At 43.7% G+C, this 20,629-nt stretch overlaps 2 protein-coding genes and 1 long non-coding RNA gene across 7 annotated transcripts in view; 1 reads left to right on the forward strand and 2 right to left on the reverse strand.

The window, feature by feature from the left end:
- LOC107401145 (uncharacterized) overlaps positions 1–20,339 on the forward strand; it is a 114,434-nt gene extending 94,095 nt beyond the window's left edge. For 3 of the 5 annotated variants that reach the window (XR_013052186.1, XR_006073298.2, XR_013052188.1), the window contains 2 exons: positions 3,931–3,972; positions 12,587–20,339. This is a non-coding gene — a long non-coding RNA (uncharacterized LOC107401145). Of the gene's footprint in view, positions 1–3,930; positions 3,973–9,823; positions 12,552–12,586 lie in introns of those variants that run through there. The other 2 variants (XR_013052191.1, XR_013052190.1) reach the window with 1 other exon arrangement.
- On the reverse strand, positions 3,986–8,473 carry Ivl (involucrin). Its single transcript, XM_006976212.4, has one exon. It carries the CDS (start codon positions 5,659–5,661, stop codon positions 4,339–4,341), a length of 1,323 nt encoding a protein of 440 aa, XP_006976274.1. The 5' UTR covers positions 5,662–8,473; the 3' UTR covers positions 3,986–4,338.
- Positions 20,340–20,527: 188 nt separating the features above from the next.
- Smcp (sperm mitochondria associated cysteine rich protein) overlaps positions 20,528–20,629 on the reverse strand; it is a 405-nt gene continuing 303 nt past the window's right edge. The window contains exon 1 of the mRNA NM_001290673.1: positions 20,528–20,629. This exon is cut by the window's right edge and continues 303 nt beyond it. Coding sequence (NP_001277602.1) covers positions 20,528–20,629 — 102 coding nt within the window.

Here is a 20,629-nt window from a genome sequence, read left to right on the forward strand (position 1 = left end):
GGAGATTATAATATAATTACAGCATTTTTCCCTTCCCCCTCCCTCCAGTCCTTTTATATACCTGTTCCTGCTCTTCTTCAGGTTCAGGGCCTGTTCTTTCATGGTTATTGCATGCACATGTCTATATACATGTATATTCTTAAATATAACCTGTTCTGTTCATATAATGTTTCTTGTACATGTGTTTTCAATTTTATCAACTTTTTCAAAGAACTGACTTTTGATTGATATTTAGGGATTGTCCCTTTAGTCTCTCATTAATTTCTGCTTTGCATTTTATTTCTTGGTACTGCATTTAGGTTTGACTTCTTGCTTTTCTAGAATCTTGAGGCTCATTATTAGATTATTTGCTTAAAACCTCTCCACTTTCCTCCTACGTATGCCTTGCCTGTATCCCAGAGATCCTGTCAGATAGTACTATTATTTGCATTCATTCTTCTTCCTGGAATTCTTACTTCCTCAGTGACCCACTCTTTATTCAAAAATGTATTGTTCAGTCTTCAAATATTTGTGTTGTTTCTGTGGCTTCTTTTGCGATTGAACTCTAGTTTTAATTTGCTGTGATATGAGGTACAAGGACCGGCTTAACATTTGGTATCCTTATAGCTGGATTTGCAGCATGTAATATGATTAATTTTGGAGAATGTTTACATGTGCTGCTGGGAAGAATGTTTTACTTGTCTGTTGGTTGGATTCTTTACATTTCTGCTTGATCCATTGATCTATGGTATTATTTACCTCTAAGATTTCTTGGTTGGTTTTTTAATTTGGAAGATCCATCTAAAGGTTAATAAGGATATTTAAGTCTCCCATTATTATTGTGACAGGACTTAAATGGCCTTTTATGCTCTTCAGATTTCATTTTATGGAATTGAGAGCTTCAAGATTTGGGGCATAAATATTTGCAGTAGTTAAATTTCCATTTTGATAAATTGTTCTATTTATTAATATGTAATGCTCATATTTATTTTTCTGATGAATTTTGGTTTGAAATATCTTTTATGAGACATGATTGCTGCTGTGCCATCTTTATATCTCTGTAGGTTTCTTGGAGACAACAGTTAGATCTTATTGTTTGCTTCTTGTTGGTTGGTCTGAGTCTTCTTGATCTTCCTGTATGATTATGGTTAGGGGGGACTTGCTGTTTCCTGTGTTTTTGTTGGTTGTGCTTCTGGCAGAGGAGATTATTGTTAATTCACTTCCCCTCTGTTGGTGTTAGGAGTTTGAAGGCTTTCTGTGTTGTGTGTGGTTGTTTTCTCCAGGTTCTCTCTTCTGTTCATCTGTTCCTTTCATGAAATATATACTTTTCTGCATTCTCCTGAATAAAACTGTCTTTCTTTTTTTTTCTCGCAAATTAAGAATTTTCTTCAATTCTGACTATGCTTTCTTGAATCGTCTTGTGATTGTGTTGAAATATTCTTATTTCACTTTCAATATTGAGATAATAATTCTGAAGATAGCAATCTTGGTTGACAGTTATTTACTTTCAATATTTGAATCATCTCATTCCATGCTTTCCTGACTTTTAGGCTTGATAATAAAAGACCTGGAATCGTTCTGATATTTCTGCCCTTGTATGTGAGTTGGTCTACAGCTCTCATCATTGTTTCTTTCTATTTTCGACATCCTGACTAGGATATGTTATGGAGAAATTTTTCTCTAATAATATCTATTTGGGGTTCTACATGCCTCTTTCATTTAGATAAACATTTCTTTCTCTAGTTTTGACAAATTTGTGCCTATAATCCCATTGAATAAATTGCCAGAGCCTTGAGACTTCATTTTAGCTCCTTCTTCTACCCTGTAGATTCTCGTTTGGCCTTTGAAAAATATTTCAGAGTTCTTGGAAGTTATTTTCACATCCACTAACTTCTTTGCTTTATATGTATCTACATGCATTATTGTCCTGACCTTATCTTCCATCCCTGAAATTCATTACTCTGCTTGGTCTTGTCTATAGATGATACCTCTTGTGGTTTTTATTTGCTTGATTCTTTCTTTTTTTTTATAAATATTTTTATTTTAAAATTAATTTAATTTTACATATCAGCCACGAATTCTCCTGTCCTCTCTCCTCCCACCCCTCAGACTTCCCCCCCAACCCACCCCCATTCCCACCTCCTCCAAGGCAAGGTCTCTGGGGAGTCAGCCCAGCCTGGTAGATTCAGTTGAGTCAGGTCCAGTCCCCTCCTCCCTGCACCAAGGCTGAGCAAAGTGTCTCAGCATAGGCCCTAGGTTCTAAAAAGCCAGCTCATGCACCAAGGACAGGTCCAGGTTCTACTGCCAGGGGACCTCCTAAACACACCACCTCCCAGCGCTTGATTCTTTCATTTCCAAATTTGTTTGGTTGTTTTTAAGCACCTCAGTTTCCTTGCTAAATTTCCTTTCCATGCTTTTAACTGTTTCCTCCACATTGTTATTTTGTTTAGTAATTTTCTGTCTAGGTCCTGAATTATTTTTGTAACTTTATTGTCTAGTCCCCAATTTGATTTTCTTACTTCATTCATCTGCTTATGGAGTTCTTGATATGGACATTGATCTACACTCTAAAGTATTTTCTGGCGGTTCAATTATCTCATTATTTTTGCTTTCCTTTGTTGAGAGGTTGTCTGTTTGTGAGTCACAGTGGAATGCCACTTGGCGATTTTTGTGTTCCTTTGTTGGTTTTGCACTTGAGACTTCAAACATCACTGTACATATGATGGGTACTTTGGTCTTACTTAAGCTAATGGCTAGCAGGGCTCCTGCCTGATGTCTCATGATAGGATCTACCTGATGGGAACCACTGATAAGGGCTAACACAAGCACTGATCTGGTTCGGTGGGAATTTTAAGAGTATGTTGCGATGGACAGATTGCAAGTTACTTGGAGATAGAGAATAGGCAAGAGCAGCTTGGCTCTTGAAATTGTTCAGATGAAAAGGGTCCTCATCTTGAGCTTAGGGGATATTGATATACACAGGAAGGATTTAATCCTGTTATTATTACTCAGAAGAGAAGATTCCTAAAGAGGTGAGTATTGGGGCTGGCTGAGTGGGGCTGTAAAGGCTTCCGAATGCTCTTCAGCCGAGATTGAGTTCGAATGTCTGTGGACACTTTAAAGAAGATGTCTTTGGCATACCCTCATGCCTGTAGTAAAAATAGCTTTATGTAACTTGAGACACCCTGCCAATGTGCTATGACTAAATGGCTAAAGGCAAGCAATTGAGGTGTTAGAGGCCAGGAAGGAGAGTTAGAGGCTCCAGGGAGAGGAGTGCCAGGGGTCATCACGTGAATGTTGGCAGCAAGCGCCTCAGAAGTGTCACGGAGGCAGGGTACAGTAGTGGAGCGGGGGGGGGGGGGGGGGGGGACGAGACACACACACACACACACACACACACACACACACACACACGACACGGGACGGGACCGGGACAACACAGCTGTGGTGCCTTCTGACCAGTCTTTGTCTCTCCTACTTGGCACTTTTCATTCCACACTTAACTGTTAGTTCAGTCCTTACCTGCTTTAATGACCCTGTCGTTTTCTCTTCTAAGACTCATCCAGAGGCTGCCTACTCTCCCTACTTTGTCCAATGTTCTGTCGTTTTACTAAAGTCTTCTCAAGGTATGCTACGAAACTCTCAGAAAGCATGAGGACCATCTTTAGGTGAAAAGCCAGGAAGGAGAGTCTGGTGCTATTTACCAGGATCCAGGTGGAGGCTCCAAACATACTAGGCGTATTTCCAGTTCCTCTCCTCTCATGAGGAGTTAGGCTGTAGTGAGAAGCATAGAGCTGTGCTCTGCGCTGGGCTAAGAGTGGAGGCTGTGTGACTAGTACAAGATGCTATTGAATTAAGATAGATAAACCACCCCCACCAGCCAGACTTTTACTGAATAAAAGTCTCTATTCAGTAATGTTGTGTACTGAGTTTGTTTTCGTGCTTTTTCAGAGGCTGTTGAATGTGATGCGAGACAGAAAAGAAACAGCTAAAGTAAGTACAGGGTCACAAGCTTTTCAGAATTTATTCTATATTATTGTGCATATTCACAGATCCAGCTACAGTACTAGGCACAGTACTAGGAGTGAAGTCAAAGTTGCTATACTAATGACAGTCCCCTCTGGGATGGGGAGAGGCTCTGATATCTAAGGGAGGGATTGAGCTCCTTGGGGTGGATGCTGGCCCATAAACGTCCTGTTTCCCAGTTTGTCATAGGTATGAAGAAGGTCAGGGCCAGACAGATTCATGGATGAGTGGGTCAGCCAGGGGCCTGAAAGAAGTGTGGTGGATGGTTCTCCTCCCTTATGTGGGATGGTTGGAGAGTCTCTGGGCACTGGGGTGGTTGCTCTGGTTTGGGCATCACTGCACTTCCTGGTTCTGCTTCTGTTTCCCTGTAGCGAGCAAGTTGTCTCCTTTCACTGGTAGGATTGTCCGAGTCTCTTGGACTTGGCCAGTGCTTGCTATGACTTGCTCTGTCTGCTTCTCCTGCTCTGTCAGGTGCTCTGGGGGTTGTTCATTCTTCCGTTCGAGCTGCTCATCTTTCCTTACTAGGTCTTGATCTAGTCTCTGGTCCAAGAGTTCCTTCTCCTTTTCTAGCTGTGGGTCGTCCAGCTGCTGCTCCCTTGGGGCTTTCTCTTGCTTGAGTGACTGACCTAGATTTTGTGTTCCTTGATATCCGTCATGCTCTGTCTCCTGCTGCTGCTGCTGCTTTCCTAGGTGCAGTTCTGGCTCGTGCTTCTGTTTCTGGTCCTGTCCCAGGTTCAGTTCAGACTCCTGGGACTCCTGATGCTGCTGTTTTCCCAGGTGCAATTCTGGCTCCTGGTTCTCTTTGTGCTGCTGTTTCCCCACGTGCATTTCTGGCTCCGGTGGCTCCTGACCCCGCTGCTTTCCCAGGTGAAGTTCTGGTTCACAGAGCTTCTGTTTCTGATGCTGTCGCAGATGCAGCTCCTGTGCCTCCTGTTGCTGCTGGTGCTGCCCCAGCTGCAGCTCCTGCTCTTGTGGCTCCTGTTGCTGCTGCTTCGGTCCCAGGGGCAGCTCCTGCTCCCGTGGCTCCTGGTGCCTCTGTCCCTGGTGCGGTTCCTGCTCCTGCGGTTCGGGCTGCTTCTCTCCCGGAGTCAGTTCCTGATCATCAGCAGTTTTCTGCTGCTGACCCAGGTGAAGTTCTGGATCCTGCTGCTTCTCCTTCTGGTGCTGTCTCAGACTTAGTTCCTGGGGTCTCAGTGTGCCTTGCTGCTGCTGCTGTCCCAGGCACAGCCCCTGTCCCTGTGGTTCCACATGCAATTCTTGCTCCTGTGGCTCTTGCTGATGCTGTCCCAGATGCAGCTCCTGTGGCTCCTGTGGTGGCAGCTGCTTCTCCAGATGCAGTTCCTGCTCCTGCAGCTCCTGCTGTGGCTTTTTCACAGATAGCTGCTGCTCTTGTGGTCCCTGCTGCTCCTGCTCCTGCTGCTGCTGCTGCTGCTCACACCCTTGATCAGGCAGCCCCTCCACGGGGGTCATGCCTTTCTCCTCTTGTTTGGAGGAACCCTTCTCTTCGGTCTCAGAGAACACCTTCTGGCATTGTTCAGATTGTGAAGTTGGCTGCTTCATTTGTACCTGCTGAGTGTGAGCTTGGGGACACACAGTCTTGAGAGATTCCTGAACCGCAGCTGGGGCAGTCACTGGCAGTGTGTGCTGCTGGGACATCTCGGAAGCTTCTGTAGGCCAAGCTGAAAAACAGAAGAGTCAGGGGTTGGGCCGAAGGCAAAGGAATTAGATAAATCCCTGAATATACATACAGGATATACATAGTGTCCCTGGTTCTTGGCATCCTTACTCCTGATTAGGGCATTTTCCAACTTCCAAAAGCTGTGATTCCCGAAAGCAAGAGAGAGTGAAGGGTGAGAATGGTGAGGGCACAGAAAAGCTCCCCAAGAGCTCAACAGAGGGCTCTTTCTCCAAAGAGGTTCTGCCAGAATGGGCTGGCTGTTAATTAACTTGCTTTTGTCTAGTCTTTTCCTGGGTCCTGGGAAGATGAGTTCTGGGATTATGTCACAATGTGAAGGAAACCTTTGAAAAAGAAAGATCTCACAGAGGACCCCAGAGCTCTAGAAAGCTGAGTGTCTGTGCCGTGGAGGGGCACTGGAAAGCCACTGCAACAGCCTTGGACTGGAGTCATCCAGCACGTCCCAGACCCGACTCCCACCAAAACACTGTGGATTTCTGGGCAACTCACTTAGTCTCTCTGGGTTTCAGATTTTTTTTTTCTCTGAAAAATTAGCAAGTTGGACTGTTCAGGCTGAGAGCTCCTTTTTGCCTTGATCTTCTGAAAGCAAGCTGTAGCCCCAGGGCCAGGGGTGAGGAGTGAGGGGTGGCTGGGGTGTTAGCAAGAATCAGAACTTGTTACGACAAGTCTTGTACTTGTAATGGGATTTTCAGGCCCCTGTCCTGCCTGGGTTTCTCCACATAGAAAGTACTACAGAGTGTTTTCCTCTGCATACTACCCCACCCCTTGAAGGATAAGTAGTCTAGCTGAGTCTCATAACAATATCTAGCCTCATAACAATATCTAGCCCCATAACAATATCTACCCCCAGCTGGAGTAGACGCCCCTAGCCATGTCCTGGTCTACTGGGAGTCTGCAGCCATGACTAAGGTCCCAGCAGCTAACACTTACCAGACTCACAGAGGGGAGAAGGCCTAAGCTTCCAGTGGAGTGTTGATCTGAGCAGAGACCAGGGCCCTTTATATTCCTGCCTAGCCTAGTTCCCAGGTTGGAGGTGGTGGACTGGTTTCACCACACCAGTTGGTCAATTTGCTCCAGCTCCTTTCTGACTCACCTGATATCTTAGGCGGCAAACCCCCCTGGGGCTCCTTTTTTTCCAGCTCCTGCCTGATCATGGGAGTGTGAAGGCTCAGCCACTCCTGGTTGAGATCACCTGACCTGGGCACAGGAGGGGAGAAGGGGGTGAGAAGGGTATCCTACTTTGTAACCTCAGCCAAGCTTACCTTTCCATCTCAATGGGTTTGGCCTGATTTTTAGATTTGGAGGATTCATTTCCAAGGGCATGGAATGAGGAACTTTGTGTTTTGGGGATAGCCAGGCCAAGATCTATGGAAGGACAGGATAAGGAATCACTTCTGATGGGGAATGTGGTGGGCATTCTCCTGGGCTAGGAGCCCATCTGTACTCAGCATCTGTGTCAGCATACATCATATTTCCCTTCTGTAAGGACGTATGCCTTGTCTTGGGGAAGGTAAAGTAGATAGAGTAGGGGGCTTCCACTGCCCCTCCCTCTGTGTGCCAGGGGCTTCAGCCCCCACATCATACTCAAAGCCATATTTATAGAAGTTCCTAAGGATGCCATACTCCTAAAAGCTTCTGGTTCACTCCAGGCAAGGAAACAGGAATTAATTGAAACCAGATACAGTGTATGCATTGCATCTCATGATGATAATCAGTGCTTTCTGTAATTAGTTTTGGAATGCACACCATACAAACTCACAACCAAATTAAAATTACCCATTGCCATCTCAGAACATAGTCTTTCTTTCTTTTTCTTTTTCTTTTTTTTTTCCAGGGGGGGGCGGGCGGCGAATTCTAGACAGGGTTTCTCTGTGTAGCCCTGGCTGTCCTGGAATTTACTCTGTAGACCAAGCTAGCCTTGAACTCAGAGATACACCTGCCTCTGCCTCCTGAATTCTAGAATTAAAACCATGTGCCATCACATCTGGCTTCAGAACGTTTTCTAAAAATAGACTAGAAAACATTTTAGAGTGGGTGTTTAAGCATGCCCCTGTCCCGGTGCTCATGGTGGCCCAGCCCACATCTGATAAAATTCAGATTCACTGCTATAATCAAAAGGCCCTGGCTCACTTGACTTCAGTCTTTCTCTGAGACTTTGACACATGCTACCTTCTCTCTGACAGGTATGCTGCAGTCTTACTCCAGGTCCTCAGTCCCTAGGGCACATCCAAAGTCCTTCACCTCATGCCTGGGCACCCGCTCTCCCTCTGCCAACAGGCCCCATTCCAGGGCTCTGACATATACTCGAGCTTTGATGAAAATGTTGGGGTCTGACTAAGACCCCCCTCTTACTACCCTAGCTATTGAATTGTCTCCTGCTTTAATCAACTTAACAAAAATTTAGGTAGTTTATTTGCACTTATTCAATCTTTATTATTATCTGCCTTTTCCACTGAAAAGCAAGTTATATAAGAACAGAAGCACATCTGGTGTGCTTTCCACTGTTCCAAGAACCTGTCAAAGTCTCCTCAAGACACTATCAATACTAACTGAAGGAATGAATGACAGCAAATCTCACACCTAGATATAAGTAATTTCTAATTTAAATGTTAATCCATCTCCGTGTGTGTGTGTGTGTGTGTGTGTGTGTGTGTGTGTGTGTGTGTGTGTGTGTGTGCCAGGAAGATAAGGCTGAATTGTGGCTTATCTTTATCTTCAATACTCAGTTAATAGCTCATTTTATGGAGTTCATTCATTAACACTCTCCTATTATGACTTAATAAAATAAGAAATAGTAAAATGATATAAAGATAAATCCGTATTTCTGATTAATTTTGAGAGGTATTCCAGTTCCCCATGGTTATCCTGATGAACATCTTATCTTAGTCTTAAGCATATCTGTTTACAATGCTAAATTCCCCGTGTCCCTGGCTCTCAGTCTTTAAACAGATAGAGGATTTACAAGATCCTTCTGTCCTCTAGAATATGTTTGCCCAGGCCTGCCCTATTCCCAGAGCCACACAGGATCTCACACTGCTCCCCTGTAGAGCCTGAACTGTGCTATTTTCTACAGCAAAGGAAGCACTCCCTGACCCCACCAGAACTAGCCAAGCACCCTCACATGGCCACTAGTGTACTTATGCTCCACTTCTGACCTCACATGGGAGGAATCTGTCTCTCCTTAGCCCGTGACAGTGCCAGGGCAGCAGACTGTTCAGGAAGTCACACCGGTCTTATGGGTTCCCAGAGGCTCAGTATCTGCCAGATCTGCCTCCCACCCTCTGATTCAGAGCATAATAAGAACTCTGAAAAGACAGTATGTGTGCATGAGTGTTTGACCACTAGGCAAAGCTAGGGTGTGGGAAGGAGGGCAGAGGATGGAGCCTAGAAGCATGTGTGTAGTTGCGGGAGGTGTTGAGGACACCCCAGGCTTCTAATGCTTAGAGGCCCCATATTCTACCCTTGCTCCATTTAGGGACTGTGAATGCATGTGTGTAAGGCAAATCCTTTCAGCACACTGTATAACTGACTTTGTAAGTTATACTTTGTAAGTCTCAGATCCTTGTGATAAATCCAAGAAACTGTCTAGCCTTGCCCAGTATAATGTGAGCTTTCCCATGACCCATGGAGAGTGTTTGACCCAGATCTCTCTCAGCCCTTTTAGAACCTGACCATTTCCCCTCTAGAGGCAGAAAATGTCTGATTTATCTCTCCTTTAGGGAAGCCTGTTTTAATTGTTGGTTATTTATGGGGGGGTGTAGGAAGGGATCCAGAAGGATTATTCATGGAAATCTATTGCCCTGGAGGACAGTTGAGAATAGCTCTTCATGAATTGCTAGTCTTGTGAAGATGGTGGCAGATGGTCTTGGGGAGATGGTTTGAGCCAAAGGATCTCATGTTCCCATTTGCATGGCCATGCAGCATCTGTCTACTGTTGTCTAGTGTAGAGAATCTCTGAGGGTGCTGACCTCCTTTCCTCTGGTCCTCAGGTACTGTTTCCTATATCATCCCTCCTTCTGAAACCTGTCCTGCCTGCCTCCTTATATATATGGAGTCTTCTTATCTACCTCTACTGCCTGCTGAATCTGACCCTGTTTACACTTGTGCCCTTCTTGTCCTCAGGAGAGGAGTCTGAAAGATGAGACCCTGAATGGACCCAAGGATGAATCTTTCTTTCTGGACTTTTGGGTGCACCTGCATGAACTGACCTGCTTTGCGATATATCCCTTCATCTAGCTGCCCCATATTGGCCTGGTGAATTTCTCATCCTCACTTTTGGCCTCTAGTATTGGCCCTTTCTTTTGAATCAAGTTTGAATCCAGTTGCTATGGAGGGACATTCCCAGTTCTGCTCTTGATGGCAGCAAGAAGAACAAGGTATTTGTTCAAAGGTGTTTTGGTAGTGGAAGAAAAGAGATTCGGTGGAATGAGAGACTGGTGCTTTGAGTGGAAAGGAGATTCGCCGCCATTTTCCTTCCAGCTGAAAGAAATGGGGGGGGGGAGACTTGGTTAGAGAATGAGGGAGAAGTTAGAAGAGGATAAAAGAAGGTGGAAGGATGAGTATGACCAGAACATATGAGATTATCAAAGAATAAATTAATTTGTTAAAACTTTCCTTTGAATGGTTTAGAGTGTTACAGCATCTCCTCTGTTGGAGGTCCATCCTCTCCTGGACAGATAGGGAATGAAGTTTGAAAAGAGGACGACGTAAGAGCTGTCCAAGGTCTACAGTGAGTCTGTGCTAGGACTGGAACCCAGACACCCTGGCTGTGGTCTGAGGTATCTTTTCCCCATCAGGCTCCTCGATAGGAGTTGAACAGCATGTCAGGTTTCACCATATGCCTCAGAGACATCTTCCAAGCCCTTAAGTCAAGCATTTATCAATAGCATGATAAATTCTGGGTTTTCTGGACAAAGTACTAGTTTGTCTGGCTCTTATTCAGCCCAAACACCCTTGGCATGTTGGGTCCTGGAAAGACCCTTGTTGGTCCTGAGGATAGGGAGCTACATTCCTTTATGGCTCTGGTGCTGTATATTAACCTAGTCCAACCAAGAGAAAACCTGGGCTGGCGCCCCACTCTCTGGAAGCTTTATGTTTGTAAAAGGAGGATCCAAGCACATCTGTAAATTCCTGTGAGGATTTGGTGAGACAATGTGTGTTCTTAGCACATGCTTGGTGCACAGGATACTGGCTGCTTTCTTGTCTGGAGTCATTACACATGTGGATTGATATTCATGTAGTGTGTTACATGCCTAAGGAGAGAATTTTAAGGAAACAGGATTTTAAAAGATCATCAGGGTTTATTTCCTCATGTTTTCTCTTGAAAATCATGAAGCTTTGGCCAGTCATAGTGTAGCATGCCTTTTTTCATAATCCCAGCAATTTATAGGTAGAGGCAAGAGGACCAGGAGTTCAAGGACAGGCTCAGGCTACATAATAAACTTCTTGATGGTCTCACAAATAATGAGAAGCCAAACCAAACAAAACAATGCCAACAAAATATCATGAGGTTCTAAAGTGGCAAACTGTATCAGAGCAGCCAAGTCTTTGTCTTTTCATTTTCTGATTTATCTAACATGCCTATTACTGGGTCCCAAGTGGCAATTAGTACATCATAGAATACCACATCATCTTTCTTTCTCTAATGAAGCCTTGTGTGCTCCCATTGAGATAATAAAGAAATTAAAACGGATTTGTATTCCTATGACACGTGGAGGACCTTGGGACCTATGTGGGCAGAGGGGAACCAGTGATTTGGGATTAAGATTTGATATAGAAAAAGAATCCAGACAATGGAATGAGGAGTGTATGCATAGTCCTAGCAAGGGAAGAATAGAAAGGGCTGTATCAACTAGAGGGAATGAGGGAATGGGGATGGTAGATCAGACAAGACCCACAGTGATTAAGGTTTCAGGGTGTGTGTATACAGACAGGGGATCAGGTGTGGGAGGGGTCCAGTGTAGTAGAGAGCAGACAGGGAGTGGTCATAGCCTGAAGTGGAGAGGATGGGTGAGGGGCTCAGCAGTGGAAAGAAAAAGATGGTCAGAGAAGAGTCCAGTCACACAGCCTCCTCGGCCAGAAGAGTCTTCAAGTGCCAGACAAAAACAGCACTAGGCTGGGGCCTGGTTCTAGATCATCACTTCCTTCTTGCTAATTAGGGTATGTGCAGGGGGCACCTGATCCTGCACCAGCTGCCTCCTGACTGGTTAATTGCTCTCAAAATTACTCCTGAGAGTGGCTATAGAAGCCACTCAGACCCATGTCAGAGGTATGAGTGTACGCGGTAAGGAGGAGGTCTAGAAATCATACTTGTTTCTGGAGTAGGAGCTGCATCCTTGCCTCACCTTGGGCCTGGTGAGTCTCTGGTGAACGTGCCCCAGTCTGGCCCTTTCCTGACCCTATCTGTTTGTTCTCTGTATTTGTAGATGATTTGTCACGAAGCCATCCGAGACTCTTGGTCTCCAGATGAGTCGTTCTGATGCAGAGCACCAAATCAAGCCTGCCTATCAACCTTCCTCCCCCACTCATTTACACACTTCTCAAACCAGGTCACGCGGCCAAGGGGTTGAGCATAGGTCCCTAGGTCCCATGCATGTCAGAGGGCCCTGGCTTATCTTCCCAGGCTGAAGGGGAGGTACAACACTTGCCCTCAAGAAGCCTGGTTCAGGAACTTCCGGCCTGATAAAGAGACAGGCTTAGTAACAGAGAGGGTTGTAACTCAATACCACTCCAAGGGAGTACTCTGGACCCTACATGGTTCTACATGAAACAAACCCAGGGCTGAGAAAGTGTCCCTAGCGGACATTCATAGGAAATAAATCCTCCAAGACTGTTTATCCCATCCATTCTCATTTACTATCTCTTTTAATCCATTTCCTATTACAGAGGAGGAGCCCTGATTTCACAGCACCTGATCTCACTCGCCAGCAATCTCACCAGGAGCAAGTGGATTGATCGAGTTTGGATCTCTGCTCCCAGGTCTCTGCTTCAGCTCCTGAAGCAGAGATGTCGTTTAACGTGATAGATTCCCCCTGGAGAAGCACCCAGGGCTGTGACAGAAAAAGACAGAATTACTGGCTGCCTGGCAGGCAGATTGAAAGTGCTGGACCAGCTAAAAGGTTGTTTTCCTGTCATTCAGGTTTTACTAGAAAGCTTGCGTAGAGGGAAGCAGTCAGGAGGAGAGAGGTCGGGGTTACATGGGGTGCAGTGAATCAAGCTTCCTCTCTCAGACAAGTATTTGCTTGCTTTGCTCCAAACTCTCTCTTCTCCCACCCCACCCTAGCACTTCTACCAGGAACCTCAGGCCAAGTCACCCCTGAACCACCTCCTACTATACCGAGAATGCTAAGGGGATGACCCCCTGGCTCACAAAGGATGACACGGAGATTCAAGAGGGGCACTGGGAGTCAGGGAAAGCCTGGGCTAAGCTCTAGGTCTCTGTTTTGCCTTTCTTTACTTCTGCATATTTATAATCCTGTTCTCTCTCCTGGAAATTCCTTTTCCAACTTCTGCCTAGTGACTGAATTTTATTAACTGCTGTTGATTGATAACATTCTTGTACCTGTGTTCTAGGCCCTCATAGTCTAGCATTAAAATAAACAGGGTAATATCTTTAGTGAATGAAAATTTTCATTTCTTTATGGCAGGTCAGCAATAAGCAAAATAAATATAGACCAAGCACTTACAGCATTTTACGTGTTGTTAACATCCTATGTGGGAAAATGTGGCAAGTGAAGCTTATAAAGTCTAGGAGGTGGGGAGAGACTTTAGATGGAATAGTCACAGCAAGAACTTGAAGATAAGAAAGTCAGCACCAGGTTAAAAGGAGGAGGAGGAGGAGACAGCGAAGCAAACAATGTTAGGCAAGATCTTCTGGAACCAGCAAGAAGGCTGATGTGACTGGGCATGTGTGAGTAAGACAAGGCTGAGGGAGTGAGTGGAGGTGGATAGTGAGTGGAAATAGTGAAACAACTTTGGCTTTCCAGTGGCTAAAATCAGAAAAAAATGGAACTGTGACACTGTCTGACTTAATTTTGAAAGCATCTTCATAGTAAGAATAGAAGCAGCTAGAGCTGTAAGAGGCAACAGTATGAATTTATCAATATCTCAGAAAGAGGGTGGTATCAATAGAAACAAAATTTAGTCAAATTACAGATGATGTCTGACAACAGAAGGAATTGATGAGTTGTAAGTGAGAAGCTGGCAATGATCCAAACATTTTAGCCTTGCATGACCATAGGATAGAACCATCATTAATGGAGTGAAGGGACTCTCGGTTGTGAGTTTCTGGAGTAGGCCAAGTTTGAGGTGCCCACTAGACACTCAGGCAGTTATCACATGACACTTAGAGGTATAAACCTTGAGTTCAGAAAGAGATTTCTGATATAGACCTACACTATAAAGCATCTGAATGTGCATGATATTTTAAGTCATCATCAAAAGCAAAATCACCAACAGAAGACTATTAACAGAAGAAGGAAGAGGCTGGAAGAATATTCCAACTGGTAAGTTATCAAGGAGATGTGAAGGCAGTCAAGGAAATGGAGAGAAACTAAGATAACCGGCACTGAGTTAAGGAACACTGCAGGAGGATGGATAGATGGAATGTCCTAAAAGAAGTTGGACCGTTGCTTGAAAGGGATGGGGCAGATTGTGAAAAAAAAATAGATACATGTGGAGCTTAAGAAAGTCAAATTTATAGAAGTGGTGGTCAAGCAATGATTTCTATGGCTAGTGGGTAGGAGAAACAAGGTGTTGATCAAGTAGCACAAAGCCCAGTTGTGAGTAAGTGCTGAATATCTCAGGTACAGCAAGGGTGGTGATGCAGATGTTAATTTGAATGTGGCAATCATTTCACAATGTACACATAAGATTAAATGATCACATTGTGTACCATCAAATATACATACTCTTACTAAATCTTTTAAAATGAATTTTAATGAATGTCTATTGTGTTAGGGAACATGGAACCTGTTGGCAATCTTATAAAGGCAACCTGTGATGGGTAATCTTGACTGTCAACTTGACAGGCTCTAGAATAACCTAGGATAAAAACTGCTGTACATATCTAGATTGAGTTAATTGAGGGATAAAGACCCACCTTAAATGCTGGTGGTACCATTCTATGGGCTTATTGAAAAGGAGTAAAGGGAGCTAGCTAGAGTCTTCCTGGATGGCCCAAGGTCAGGACAAATCTCTCTCACCCGCCAGTCCGCAGCTGCTCAGACCCAACCAAGTAAACACACAGAGACTTATATTGCTTACAAACTATATGGCCGTGGCAGGCTTCTAGCTAGCTGTTCTTATATCTTAAATTAACCCATTTCTATTAATCTATAAGTTGCCACATGGCTTACCAGTATCTTAACATGTTGCTTCCCATCATGGCAGCTGGCAGCGTCTCTCTCCTTAGCCTCCGACTTCTCTGAATTCTCTTCTCTCCTTGTCCTGCCTATACTTCCTGCCTGGCTACTGGCCAATCAGGTGCTGGATATTGGTGAAATCATTAAGGCAACTGCACGTAGTTAAAAGGGAGGTTTATTTTGTGGGGTAAATTACAAGTGAAGGGATAGGTAACAGGGTCTGAGAAAGGTGTAGCATAGTCCCGCAGTGTTCTCTGGAGAACACTGCTCGGTCTACCTCCAGCGTCCAGGGTCCAGGAACCAAGAGAGCCATCCTATCCGGATCCTGGGTCTTCAAGGGTCCTTTCTTGGCTCCGCCTTGTAGGCGTGACAGTTACCGAAGCCTCAATGGGGGTGGTCCTTCCAGATCAAAGCTGGAACGGCTACTCACTGCAGAGCTGAGCCTTAGCACTCAGTCTTTCACTGATTCCTGTCTATAAGACAGTATAACCAGATGTTGCATGTTCCTGCAGCTGTGACTTCTTCATCATGATGGACTGCAACCTGTAACTGTAAGCAAAAATAAAATCTTTCTTCCTTCCTTATTTTTTTTTCAGATATTTTTTTCACAGCAATGAGAAAAGTAGCTCATACACAGGCTAAGGTAGACGGGAGGGAAAAGTCAAGCTGGAGTGGAATCAAGAGACAGTAAAGACAAAGAGTCTGGGCGCATTAGGATAGGCCACAATTCAAAAATGCTGTAAAGAGAAACAGTTAAATGACTAACTGGCCCTCATTGCTTTCTTCTAGTTTTTCTGAACTCTGTTCATACTTAACCAGGAAGCCATAACTGACAGACCAGAATGTGCTATAGCAGTCAGTCTAAAGCCACCAGTATTTTTTTATAACAACTGGCATGTTTATTCTAATATTTATATAGAAATTCAAAGAATCTGGGGTAGTCATAACAAGCCGGAAAAATGACACATTTGTTTACCTCCCATGACTTTAAAAACTGTAACATTAGAGTAAGTAAAACAGTATTACTATAGGGAAATCATACAACCGAGAAACTCTAATAAGAATGACTAGCTGTTTTGGGTAAAGATGTCAAAGCAATTTGGTAAAGGATAGTCTTTCACAAATAGTGCTGGAATGACTGGATATCAACGTTAGCCTACTTACCAACACTCTCCATACTTTTTACCACGTACAAAAATTAACTTTCAGAAGAAAGCAAGGGAGACAATCCTTGTGTTCTGAAATTAGACAAAATTTCCTTACATATATCACAGGAGTCATAAAAGAAAACAATGAATTGGACTTTACCAACACTAAGAACTCTGTCTTAATTACATTTTTCTTTATTCTTCAGAACTTTATACATGTATACAATGGTATATAATCATAATCATCCCTCATTTTCCTCTTTCCATTCTGCTCAATGTATCTCCCTCCCAACTTCATGTCCTCCTCCTCCCCCTCTCTCTCGTCCTCTTCTTCCTCCTTCTTCTAAGTTCAATTGGTATCACCATTATATGCATGGGTACAGGGCCATTCTCTGGAGTACAGGAAACCCGCCAGTGGGAACACTCTCAGACTGATTCTTTCTCCCTCAGCACCTATCATCTGCACCTCATTATCAATAGCTATCAATAGCACTTCATTAAGGGGTAGGGCCTAAAGAACATCTCCCTTCCCTATGCCAGAATTTTAGTTGCCTTGATCTTGTTAAGTAGTTGAACAGGTAAGCATAGTTCCTGAGTTGATGAGATGATAGTCATGTCATGCCATGCCTAAAAGACAGCATTTCATTGCACTCCTCCACTTGCTACAGCTCTTACATTCTTTCTGCCTCCTCTTTGGAGATGAGCCTTGGTTGGGAGGGGAAGGTAGTTAAAAAAATTATCCATTCAGGGATGATCAGTCTCATATTTTCAGTATGTTCATCAATTATGTGCCTTTGTATTGTTACCTAGTGACAAAAGGAAAAAAGAAGCTTCTGTGACCAAGGTTGAGAGCAGCCCAGATCTATGGGTATAAAGATAATATTTAGAAAGCAACTTGACAGCATGACCACTTATCGAAATAACAATAGGAGGTTCTGCCCCCAGGCTTATGACCTTCTTAGCCATGGACTTCTGAATAGGATTATAGTAGCAGGCATGAAATGTCCTCCGATGGAGCAGACTTCAAATCCGATCAGTCAGTTACCTTATAACAGATGTGACACTACTGCACATCTTGCCAGGCAGAGAGGTATTGTCATATGCAGTGTTGAATTCTGGGTAAGATCACTGATATCCTTCCTCTCTCAGCAGCCTTCATAGCATCTTAGGGTACTATGGAAGCCAGGCAGAAGGTAATATGTCCTCATCTGTTTGAGATTGATTCTCTATACTTGTACCTTCAGGGATAGTGTTTTACTGGGTAGTAATGGTGGGGAAGCAAGGCCAATAACAGCAGCCTGTACTGTTCTGAAGACCTCTGGAGGTGTTCTGTGCCTTTCGCTGAAGTTTTCATTTAACAACTCATGTATTCTGTGACTGATATTGTCTATCCATGTTTGATAATTATATTCAAACTCTTTTCAAAATAAAGACTTCTTGATTTGGGGGCAAATTTATTAAGGTGAAAAAGGTAAGTTGCACCCTGGGAAAACATATCCAAGTTATTTACTGATAAAGGACATTCAAATTCATTGATAAGCCATAAAATGGGTAAAACATTTGTATATAATTCACCAAAGATGGAGACAAATGAGAAAAAGGAAAGATTTTCTGTGTTGTCTATCATGAAGAAAATGAAAATTAAAGTCAACATCCGTGCCAGATCATGTCAAAAACTCAAAAATCTGAGTGTATGAGATATTATCAAGATGTGTAACAATCAGAATAATGCTAATAAGATATAAAGTACCCAACCACACTGGAAACAGTCGGGCAGTTTCCCCCAAAGTACAACACAATATGCATTTGAGCTTTCAGCCTCCACTACAGAGATGAGCCCTGTGTCCATAAGAGCTTGCCCAGAGCTTGCCCAGGTCCATAAGAGCTTTGTAACAGCCAAACATTGGAAAGGAACCAAATGTCCATCAACCAGGGTATATACATGTGCTGATGAATTTTCTAATCAGGAATAACTATTTGGAAATGAACATTTGATACATGCCATAGCATGCTTGAATATTGGAACACTTGTGGGAAGTGGCAGAAGCTGGGTATGGAGGAATGTACATTGCTTCAGCCTGGAGGGGAGGCTGTGTTGGATGTGAGTTGGGATGTTCTATGTGTCAGGGTGTGGCACTTGATATCTGGAGTGAGGAATGGAGTTTTCCCAGCTGTGGCCAGCCTCTTCATCCTCATTGCCCAGCAGCCTGATCTCCCAGGATAGGCAGTGAAGGGCTTTCCTCTATTGTTCCTCCACAGCACCAGATCCTGTGGCTAGCTCTACCAAGGTCTTCTCCCATCCTTATCATCCTGAGCATGGTGGCAAGCCCCGGAACCTGCTGTCTCCGTTCCTGCAAAGGCTACCTTGCATCCTAAACTGTGAATGGGAGCAGTACTCACACTAGTATGGTAAACAAACTGGACAACATGGACATGTAGGGTTTTTTGTTGGACCCTGAAATAGGGGAACCTTGGAGCACCAAAAATACTTTTAGTTAGTATAGAAAATAATATTCTTAAATGTATATAATTTTACTCATATTCACCCCATCAATTTTTTCCCTTCTATCCCCTCCTACTGGTCTCCTCTAATTCAAATATTCACCTACAGTTTTCATGCTGTGTGTGTATAAGAACTTGTGTTCATCCGACTCTGGCTTATTTCACATAGCATGATAACCTCCATTTTTATTTGTATGTCCTTCTTTGCCTGTTTTTTAACATAACAAAGCTACTTGTGTATACTTACATTTTCTTTATAGACTGTCCTTAAGATTTCACCCACCCAGATCGTATTCTCAGAACTACCTGACCCAAACACTGTCGACGACTTTGGAAATTACTGAAGTGTATTGTCATACTTTGTGTTTTGAAGGTTTACACAGTTTACACAAACTAAATGGGGGGACATTTTGTCCCTTGTGGGTGCACTGTTACCAATAAATGTGCTTAATTTTTGAAGGCCCAAGGAATTTTACTTGTGTACATCATATGTACAAAAGTATATATTGTGGTTTGTGCTTCCTCACATAAGATGCTTATGGGGGTTGAGGAAACATAGTTTGAAGGAATAATTTTCTCAACATTAATTTTATGAAAAACTTTTGAAAAATTAAATCATAAAGCGACAAAAAAACAAACAAACAAAAACAAAACAAAACCTGCTGGGAAAGGAGGAACATGAGGAAGCAAATGCAGAGAGAAGGATTTAGGGAAGTTGTATGTACCCCAAAGGCATTGAAGATGGACCTTGCCGAATATGTTATAGATGATTTTGTGTCTTACTTGCTCTCCTAGATGAAGGGAAATGTGTTTGAGAGCAAATTGCTTTACTCCAGTGGCTTTTGGAGTGAAGTAGGGACCTGGCCTCAGAAGTGTGAGAAGAACCAGGTCTGTGTCAGACTCTGTTTCATACTTTAAATGAATTGTCCCTTTTATGCCTTAAACCCTTTTGAAGTATGACGACAGCCTGGAGATGTACAGCAGCTTGTTCTGGAGCGACTGTGGTGCCCCAGAGCCAGCGTGACACCAGAGGCCTCACCTGCTGCCGCCAGCACTTTGCTGAGTCCTCTACCTTTGATGCTGCCAAAGTATGACAGGGCACTGCAGTCATCTCAAGGGCATGATGGGGGTTTGTTTGGTCTAGAACCAAATGTTCTATGTAAGCATTCCAGAGAACTGGGGTTTGGAAGTGAGCCACCATCCCTTTACCTAGGACTGGAGGGGTCTCCAGGATACAGCACTTTCACTTTAGAAGGAAGACAAGCCAGAACTACAGTTCGGTGGTAGAATTTGCTTAGCTTGCATAAGGCCCTGGGTTCAAAGCCAAGGTAGCAAAAAACCACCTACCAACCAAAACCCAGAGAGAGTTGGTCTTGCCCTGTTTTCAGTGGAGGCCTTGTACCTTGTGATAAGCGTTTTCTGTCTCTACAGCCCTTATTATATAAAATGTGCCATATATATATATATATATATATATATATATATATATATATATATAATGTGCCCAGTTTACTATTAGGCTATAGTGGTGAGATGGCTCCATACATAAATGAAAGAAAGGAGACAATGTTCTTTTTTACTGCTCTTTTATTGCTATGCTATCTAAATGTCAGGATCACTAGGCAAAATGTTTCCAGCCTTTTCTACCTTCCATTTCCAGTTGCAAATAGTAGCCTACGGTTGGATGGAAAAGGTACGTTTATGATTGGGTGGACTTGTTGGTTAGTGTGAAAACAGCGTCTTTAAAACAGCCTTAGCCTAACTTGTAGCAAACCCCACACCCTTTGAAGAAGGGCATGGTTGTCAGAGACAGTCTACTTGTTGGGCTTCTTCTGGTTCCAGGATGCACTCTGAGCACCTTGAGGGGACTGTTGCCCTGAAGAGCCCTTGTCTTGATTTTGGCCAGCTGCGGCATC

This window comes from Peromyscus maniculatus, chromosome 6 (genome assembly GCF_049852395.1).
Source record: "Peromyscus maniculatus bairdii isolate BWxNUB_F1_BW_parent chromosome 6, HU_Pman_BW_mat_3.1, whole genome shotgun sequence".
Classification (NCBI taxonomy): Eukaryota; Metazoa; Chordata; class Mammalia; order Rodentia; family Cricetidae; genus Peromyscus; species Peromyscus maniculatus.

Coding starts and splice junctions, on each gene's coding strand:
- Ivl (XM_006976212.4), bottom strand. CDS start 5,661: ATGTCCCAGCAGCACACACTGCCAGTGACTGCCCCAGCTGCGGTTCAG.